General features: G+C 37.4%; 1 protein-coding gene across 2 annotated transcripts in view; it reads right to left on the bottom strand.

Moving 5' to 3' along the window:
* Positions 1 to 9,928, bottom strand: part of Adamts12 (ADAM metallopeptidase with thrombospondin type 1 motif 12) — a 263,298-nt gene that overhangs the window by 112,846 nt on the left and 140,524 nt on the right. For both annotated transcript variants that reach the window (XM_028767605.1, XM_028767606.1), the window contains exon 5: positions 8,262 to 8,345. In XM_028767605.1, the coding sequence (XP_028623438.1) occupies positions 8,262 to 8,345 (84 nt within the window). The remainder of the gene's footprint in view (positions 1 to 8,261; positions 8,346 to 9,928) is intronic.

The raw sequence follows: 9,928 nt of genomic DNA, 5'->3' as shown, positions 1-9,928 counted from the left end.
AAAAAAAAAATTCTCCCCCCTAGACTGGAGATAAAGTGACTAAAAGCCCACATTTCTCTTCAAGAAGGACTCAAAGCTGGTTCCCAGCTTCCAGGTCAGACAGCTCACAACTGTCTGTAACTCCGGTGGAATCTGGTGCTGATTTCTGGCCTCTGTGGCACCTGCCCTCCTATGTACGGACTCACCCACAGAGAGAAATTCATAAACATGGTTAAAAATAAAACAATCCACTCACATTATAGCATATTAGCAATCATAGACTATGTCTCCATACATCATCCGACCTGCTTTTGTAAATTAACATGTAAGGAGTACAATGACTGATCTACAGTTGAGAAAGATGTTCACTGGCGCAATTAGAATTGGTACCAATAATTTTTAAATGGCAAACCCACAGATAGATCTGAAGGTTATCTCATTTCTCAACACTCACAGTAGAAATAGCATTCAAATGACATTACTCTGAATATTTCTGCATAATTCAACTGATTATAATGATTGTATCTACAGTATTGTTTGGTGTGCTTTTTGTCTTTTATGAATCTTCCATTATTTTATAATCCCAGTGAAAACTCTATTTTCTCTGTAACTACTGACTTTGCTTTAGTGGGCAGACAAATACTCAAACCCTGGTGCTAATTAAACAGACTGGAAAGTTACCAAGGTCTCTTCAGATCCCCAAGAGCGTCTAGCATGGCTCTGAACACCTGTGCTTCCTGTAAACCATGGTTCTCATTAAAGCATGGCACTCTCTTCTAAAGACAGAGAATGAAAAGTATCACCAGCTCCAGGCCATATTCTCTTGGCAGCTGTCATTTAAGCTGGAGTGGCACTTGGCAACTGGAAAAAAAAAGTCACACTCTATCACTTAAAGGCAAGAGAGGTGGTTCAAAGGGAAGTCTTCAGACATCTTTAAGTTTGCAGAAGACCTTTGAAAGAATTGACAATTTATCAACACTGAGCTGTTGCTCTGGTCTCAAATAGTTTTCCATACTAGTCTTTGTTGCACTGTGTTCAAGATGCTAGGAAGTGAAGGCCACATGGCAGACTCTCAGTCAAGGGACAATGAGATAAATGAAACGAGTCTGGGGAGTTAGTGATCTGCATCATGATGTTTGAAAGTGGCCCTGACAACTATTTGTATTTAGGGTCCTTGATGATCATGATTATTTCAGAGTTAGAGGAGCTCTAGAGGATTCTAACAAAGTAACTGTAAGCTTTGTCCTCCTTGCCCTGGCGATCAATCTCTATTCATCAGACTTGTAGCTTTCCCATTGATTACACACAGAACTTCAAGGGCAGATAGTTTAATTCAGTAGCAAGCCAAGGTCTCCTTTTCTTTGCATTAAGAGACAGAAACTAGGACCAACTCAAAATAAAATCTAGTCAGGCTAAACCAATAATAAAATGTAGATTCTAATAGGTATAAAGTAAACAAATACATGATTTTGATATTAGTTTGATGATAGAAAAGCAATTATCTGAAGGTAATTTCTAGATCTGGGAGCAGTTGTGGAGATAATTGTGATCAAAATCTATTGTGCTGAATTCTCAAATAATTAATAAAAACACTAATTAAAAATAAATCTAGAGTAAAAAATGTATAACTAGTTATTATACCATTATTTACATTTAGAAAATAATAAACAGTATAGAAAGAGCTGGATAGGTATAAGAACCCCCCCTCCCCCCACACACAAAAAAATAAAAACAGAAAACAAAACAAAAGAAGAAACAAAAATCATCCAAGGGTAAAATCTTTCAACTTCAAATCTGCTGCAAAAATTCACTCCAAAGAACCATACATAAATGTAAAATGTGAAGTTATGAACTTAGAGAACAGGGTTGGGCATTGGTAACATATGCCTTTAATCTCAACACTCACCAGACAAAGATGGGGTATCTCCTTAAGTTTGAGGTTAGCCATGTTTACACAGTAAGATCTCAACAAAGCACAGAACAAAAAGGAGAAAATCTTCAAAGCCTGCAGGAAGTTTTATATCTATGACCTGGAAGCTTACATTCCACCACCAGTAACTTGCATACTGTTAGCACTCTTCTAATACATATTGTGCAACTTTTAAAATTTCCTTTCTTTAAAAAGCTTTCTCTTAAAATGCTTTTCTCTAGCCTCTTACCCTTCGTAAACCTGTCCAATCTCCAACCACCCTTTGACACTCAGTCAGGGCATTTCCAGAAGGACTTCTGTTCCTCCTCTGCTAATGAGGTTGAGGTTCCTGGAGACACAGCTCAGCCACACATGGTTTGAATCATCTGCTATGTCAGGTTAAACTTAGCAGATTGTGAGCCTGTTTTCTTTTTGATCATGTCTAGAATTAGGGACTCACTCCCTTCATTTCTCAGCCATCTGGTATATCCTAAGACACAGCAATTTTATTGGAAAAAATCAGGAATATATGTCATCTATTAAGTAATGAAGAAAATCTAGAGCCTGAAATAAACGAAGACTGGTTGGTGATGGGGTCTGTGGTAAGGCAGGTAAGAAGCATGCTCTGTTGAGCAGGAGAGAGTAGGAGGAAGGAAGGAACAGACATTTGAGAACAAAGCAGAAAATCTATAATAACAGCCCCTTCTCCAGGACTAGGAATTACTAGGAGGTGACTCTGCATGGCCACTTCATGCTTCTGCCCATCACCTGAGCACCAGAAGCTCTGTTCTTCTCAAGGAGGTTACACAGAAACTGTTGCTGGTTTCATTGGGGGGATTTTGCATGATTATATGTGTAGATGTGTATGCATGTGTATGGGCACATTTATGTGTCACGGGGTGTGTATATATGTGTGTGGAGACCTAAGGTCCTTCTTGGGTTGCTCTCCACCTTATTCACTAAGGCAGGGTCTCTTGGGTAATTTTATATGGACTTTGTGTCTCTAGTCTTTAGGATACCATCCTACTTTTCTTCACATGTCAGAGGTCTCCCAGAGATTTCTATTGAGCACAATTTTTTTCCTAGTCTTTTCAGTCTCTTAATCTTTGGTTCAATCCTAGAAACACCTGGTCATTTAATTTATTGAATGCACTTCATCATAGAATTCTATGGAAAGATTATTTGTTATGCATTTATTTGTTATGAGCCAGGCATTGCCAGCAAGATTAATATCATAGTCCAGCCCCTGGAATCCACATGGTGAGCTCAAGAAATTTATTCATACAAGTTGTGCTCTGGCTGTCACATCTACACAATAAATAAATGAAAAAAAAATAAAAATACTATATGACCCTAAGCATATGTAAGTATGGTAAGATTAAAGTGAATAAACATTGAGGTATTCATGTTAAACATTTCCATAGAACAACTTGGTTATTATTCAAACATATTGACTTAAAGCAAACATTCATTCACAATCTTATGAGCACAATGAGGTGCTCATTTCTTTGCACCTCACCTTCTCAAGCTGGCCCCAATCACTTCCCACCTTCCTCTCCCCATACCTTTGAGCACATGAACCCTACAGGAGGGCGAGCTAACCTGGAAGGTCACAAAAATGGCTCCCAGTGGGAGACAGGAAATAATTTTGCAAGAGCACAACTTTTGTTATCAATTGCTCTCTTTCTTTGTGAGCTATTCTCTTGGGGTGAGGAGGGGCAGGCAATCTTGTTTTAATCTCCCTAGGAATTCCTGGTTGCAGCTTTGGTGTGTTGCACTCTGACCATACTCTGCTAAGGATGCTTAGGCTGCTGAGAAAAATGATGATGGACAAAGAGGAGACAGGACACAAATTTGAAAACTTCATATGCCTAAGAAATAAATCATGTTACTCTCAGCAGGAAACTGTTGATCAAAAGAAATGGGTCTAAAGTTATTTGCCAATACATTTGACATTTATAAGGAAAAAATAAGTATATAGGTTATTGTAACTCCACCCAACCACCTACTCAAATGTCTAACAGTCAATAGGCTATTAAAGCCACAGTGAACCCAACACAAAGTCATTCAGTAGATTAAGAGAAAATTCTCCAGAAAAGTGGTCATGTGCTACTCTGCTTATTGGTCCTCCCCTTTCTTAACCACAAGTCATGATTGTGGAGAGATTTTGGGGCTTCTAGAAACTTGACAGGAATTTGACATTGGGCCAGTACAAGGAAGTAGGTTTCAGGCAGGAATCTGACATTGGTTCAGGAAGTAAGCTCAGGCAGGAATCTGATTTTGGGCTAGAATAAAGAAGTAGGCTTCAGGCATGAATTTGACTTTGGGCTAGGATAGGGAAGTAGGCTAAGATATTTTGGTCATCCTTATAAGCATCTAGAAACAGTGATCACAGGATTTTGCTTATTGCCTTTCTTGTTCCTTGACTATTTGTGTTTATTGCCTTGCTTGTTCCTTAACCTAGAACTTACATTATTATCTGCATGCAATTAAAATGGAAAAAAAATAAACACATCTCAGTCTCAGAACTGGCTGTGGTCATGCTACAGTGTTGTCTAATTGTCTTTTTTTTTCTTTTTACTCCTTGCTCCCTCCCTGGAGAACCCATGGACTGAGTGATTTGGCTTGGCCACTTGATTCTTGCAGGGTTAAGTCCTGATTTTGATAGTGATCTGGGAGCTACTTGACTTCATTCACCTTACATTTATTCCAACTTTGTCATTGTTCTGTGCCCCCTCTACCATGACACCTCTCTCCTTTCTAGAGCTGGAGATGAAACGCAGACCCTTACACACAATAGGCATGTCCCCTACCACTGAGTCTCTAACATCTTATAATCATAATCTTCTCAACTTTTTGTCTTCTTTCAAGAACTTTGAAGTCTTTATAAAACATAAATTGTAAAATACTTCTATGAGCAAGAGGAGACAGAAAGATTATGAGAACAAGGAGCAATGGATGACTCCAAAGATACAACAGGACTGATACACATATGAACTCACAGAGATTATGACAGTATGCACAAAACCTGCACAGATTAAAATAGGAGGTAGATATAAAGTCTCATATCTAACCAAGAAGCTATTTGCAACTAATTTACAACTTACTCCTAATACACTGGGAAATGGAGAACTAGTTTTTTTTAACAAAGTGTCACTGGTATATCAACCATACCCCAGAGTATGGCCCCATGTCCAGGAGTAGTGGGCAGATATAATACAAAACAGATCCCATGTTTTGGTGTGTGTGTGTACTTTTTGTTCTGTTTTGATATATTTTTGTATTCCTGGTTTTCTTTCCTTTTTACTATGTTTTTGTTTTTGCTTTTTGTTGTTTATCCTAAGGCTTGTTTGACAGAGAGAGAGAGAGAGAGAGAGAGAGAGAGAGAGAGAGAGAGAGAGATCCTACATCCTTGAAGCCACATTTTATAAGTCCGGTCTGCAATTCTGCTGGCAATATAAATGGTGAAATTTTCCCTTCTCACACCTAGACAAACCTTCATTTTATTGATTTGAAAATACCCGGCCACTAGACCTCTCTGTATCCAAGCATGTCCACACATTCAATTATTATGAAGGAGTGAAAATTGGTACTCCAGAATATCAAACTATAATTTTCAAAAGGTTAATAGTAAAATTATTTTGTGTTTGTTTGTTGAGATAATATCTCACTTCTAGCTTAAGCCCTGAACCCATGATGATCCCTCTTCCTCAGCATCACAAGTGCTAGGATTCATAGCATGACATACTGTGTCTGGATAAAACATAATTCTTCTATGAATACATGGTTAGCATATATGAAAGATTTATTTAACTGGCTGGTTAAGAGACAAACAAGATGGTAAATCTTATGCAAAGAGAGATGCAAAAAAGCAAATTAATGCAGATACAACCAGTGAGACACGTAATAGATTGAAATTATTAAATTAGGTACAAGGTCAGTTAATGTTGCACCAGCCAGTAAAAACATGTGCTTAAAGCTGCTTTCTTTATTGGATATGAATGTACATTATCTCTTCTGGACAGAAAGTATTGTGTAGCATCCTATCAGCTTTCTACAAATCAGTTTCTAATTTCATCACCCCTGAGTCCCTATCAATAGCAGAGAATAACTGAAGTTCTACCCATAGAGGGACACATAGACACTAGTAGGCATTTTTGCTGGCTTTCCAAGTTTTGGATGGATATTGTTAACAACAGGATCACAGAAATAGAAATATTTTATCAAGTAGAATTCCATGATGCCCAAAACATGCCCCAAGTAATGAAGTAAAATGGGGCAAGAAGAGAAGAAAGAGAAAAGAAATCAAGGCTTCAAAGATAGTTTAAACATAGCCTTCTAACTGATGCTGAAGACCAGTGCTGTTAAGAAAATAATAGGGCTTGTCTGACATTTGATTCCTGGTCTCTTGTTGAAGAAGATGTGACTAAGGTCCTTCTGACATGTGTCAGCTGACATTTGGTGCCTGGTCTCTTACTGAAGTAGATGTGACTAGGGTCCTTCTGATGTGATTAAGCTGTAGAAATTGAAAGGCATTTCATCTGATTGGTTGTTTCCTTCCTTCATTAAATTTCTCTTTGTACCTTTATTCCTGTTCCATGCACCATGTTAGATATTGGAGGTGTCACAGAATCAAGAAACACTGTTTCTGTACTCATGTTGTCCACATGTTATAATAACATGTGGAGATATACAAAGGAATGAATAAACATGAAGAATCATTGTGAGTTACAAGAGTGCTATCATTCTATGAAGGAGAGACAGGGAAAGGGGCTAGTTTTGAGTAGGATGGACATTGAGAATTCTTTAAGAATCAGTACTAAGGAAAAGGCTCAAGTGTTTAAAGGGTGTCAGTATGTGCAGAACCAATGTAGGAATGTTTGGGACCCATAAGTGTAGAGACCATAATGCTGAAAAACACCCACTATATTCTAGAACTCATTCAGACTCCAGAGTGTAAGGGCTGGAAACAAAGGAGTGGGTGGTACAAGGAAGAATTGTAAAAACTGAAGAGACAGGTGGCTCAAGATTGTGAAGAGTTCTGTAGACCAAAAGCATTGGAATGTACACTTTTTAAAAATGGAGTCTTCGATGGGTTCTTCAAGTTACTATTTTAAAACCGTGCATTATAGTTGTATATAAAATGATCTTTCCAGAGAATATATTACGGAAAATGTTGGAAGTAGGGAAACCATTTGAGAATTCACTGTAGTAGTTCAGGCATGTTGTAAGACTTGATTCAATGTAATGATTACAGAAATTATGAGCCTTGGGTATGTTTGAACTGCCTTTAGAGATGGGAACACTATGGGTTGATAGATTTGAATGATACAATAAATAAAGGATAGATAGATAGATAGATAGATAGATAGATAGATAGATAGATGATAGATAGATAGACAGACAAACAGTTGGATGGTTTGATGGATAGATAGATTATAGATAAGGTCAGAACACACTCAAGTGGGAGACAAGTTTCTGTGAATTTGAGGATAACCCGTTTTCATAGTAATAGGCCAGTCAGAGATGTATAATGATATCCTGTCTCAACAACAAAAACAAAACCAAAACAACAAGAAGAGTAACTCACAGGTGTATGCTGCTGGTGTAAGCCAGAGCAGCTTTGACTGAGATGAGAAAGACAATGGTACCAGGAATGAAGGGAAGAAGTAATCATGAAATCCATTTTGGAACTGACCACATTCCGATATGGAATGAACTATGATCTAGGCATACCACCCCAGCATGTTGACAGTATGTAAGTATGAGGCTATATGAAATATCCAAAGACAAATGTACAAACCAGAAGCCTCAAATCTGAGAGATGCATGTTTTATACCACAGATAAATTAACAGCATGAGAAACATGTATTATTCATTGCACGTATTTCCTAACTTCCGTTGAAAGTCTGCAGCTAAGTTATGAGTTACATTACTTACATTGCAGTTTTAGTGATTGCTGTATGTCTGTTTGTATTTTATTAGATGCAATTGTAATCAGGTCATTTCAACACACACACTTACACACCTATACACCCACCTACACACACACATCCACACACTCATACACACATCCACATACACACACACACACATTCACATATCCACACACACCCACACATCCACAGACTCACACATTTATACACACAAACACAAACACACACATACCTCACACATATTTTTTGAAAATGTTCCCCATCTGCCATTCAATATTGCTGTAGTCTGAAGAAATAACCTAGAAATAATATTTTTCTTCCATTTGGATTTCAAAAAGCCTGTGTAGAGACCTCTTGCTTGCTTATCAAGAACTTTCTTAAAAGAGAGGGAGGAAAAGGGAAGGCATGGGAAAGAATAGAGGGAAACCATTCCTTACCTCCTCTTCTTCAAGTAGAATGAGTCGAACCACAACAATGTGGACTAGATTTCCAATGCTTGGGTTATGAAACAACCCAGTGACCTGGAGTGAGAAACAGAAAGCATTGGCTTCACATGCAGACAGTGCATACTTGTCAGAGGCATGAATGGCTCCAGAACACCATGTACATAAATACCAAGCCATAGAATATGGATTCTTGGTGCAATTCTGAGAGGACTAAATCTCCGTTCACACTGTAATATTTAAAAATGCCTCCTTCAGGATGATGGGTTGGATGTGTGTGAGAAATTCAAGTATTTTATTCCCAGCTATAGTGATATTATTATTAACAAAGATAAAAAAATGCAAATAAATAAAAGAATGCATTTTTTCAAGTAATAAAATAAGAGTTTCTTTAACAAAATGAGGGTGGTATGAATAGAAACATAAAATGTAATTTTCATTTATAAGACATTGTAGAAAATCCAAAAAATTGTGGCTAGTTGAAAACTGTTTGCATTCATATATCATCAAATAAAAGTAAAAGTCATTTATTCTTTCATCCAAGATAACCTATTTTAAGTTGTGTTTATATCTCTGTTTCGTTACAAACACTTGCCTACACACAGAGTAGACAGTGAGATAGTGTAAATATATATATGTATAATTTGACATATATGACATATATGTATACATATATGACAAATATATATATATATGACATAAATAGAAACACACCAAGTACCTTTTTAAAATTTTTCTGTGATTATTTTTATAATAATTTTTAATTCTCTTCACCTGTGGCATTAGTTTGCATTGCAATTAATTGGCCTTTTCTTTGTTTATTTTTTTCTTTTCTGTTTTAAAATTTAAAATCTAATCACATCATTTCCTCCCTACCCCTCTTCCCTCATGCCCCTTCCATGTCTGACCTCCTAACCCCGAAGTCCTAATCTCCTCCTCCTTAACCATTTTTGTTTCTTTAACCATTGCTGCTGTTTGTATATGCAAGCAAGTCATCATACAACGACAACCCAATGAGTCCATTTAGTGCTGTGTGCACATACATGTTTCTAGGGTTGACGACTTGCTATTATCTAATACCAAGCCAATGTGGGGTCTTATTCCTGGGAAGATGGATTCTCTCTCATTTAGGAACTATTATTTGCCTATAGCTATTTATGACTAGCACTTAAACCTCCCTAACGACACGTGGCTAGTGAGGCCAAGGATTGTAGATGAGATCCTTTTATTGTTACTTCCCTAAACCAATGTGATTCCTAACTGCATCCTTTATACTAACTATTTATCTTTATGTCCACAGAGAAGTGAAGCTCTCAATCCTCATCAAAGAAGCTTCTTTTTGCAGCAGAGACCTTTACATAAAACCACAACTGGTGAAAATGCAGAGAACCATCTGCCATGATTGTCCAACCTCAGTTGATAAGTCTACAGCATAGTTCCTGTACCCAAGCGTCAGGGAACATCTTGGAAAAGATTATAAACCAGAGCACCAGGAAGTCTGCTGTGAGATTGTGTCTTCTTTGATAGGGAAGTTACATCCATGAAATCCCAACTATATGGCTCCCTAAACAAAGCCTTTCTTTTCTTTGAACTTTCCCTAGCCCTGGGTCTTCTTTTCTTTATCAGACAAGCAAGGAATTGCTTTTTGCCATCTCAACAGA

Source organism: Grammomys surdaster, unplaced genomic scaffold, assembly GCF_004785775.1.
Source record: "Grammomys surdaster isolate TR1022 unplaced genomic scaffold, NIH_TR_1.0 174, whole genome shotgun sequence".
In the NCBI taxonomy this organism is placed as follows: domain Eukaryota; kingdom Metazoa; phylum Chordata; class Mammalia; order Rodentia; family Muridae; genus Grammomys; species Grammomys surdaster.
The sequence above is the reverse complement of the archived record's forward strand: the minus strand, read 5'-3'. Positions and strand labels throughout refer to the sequence as shown.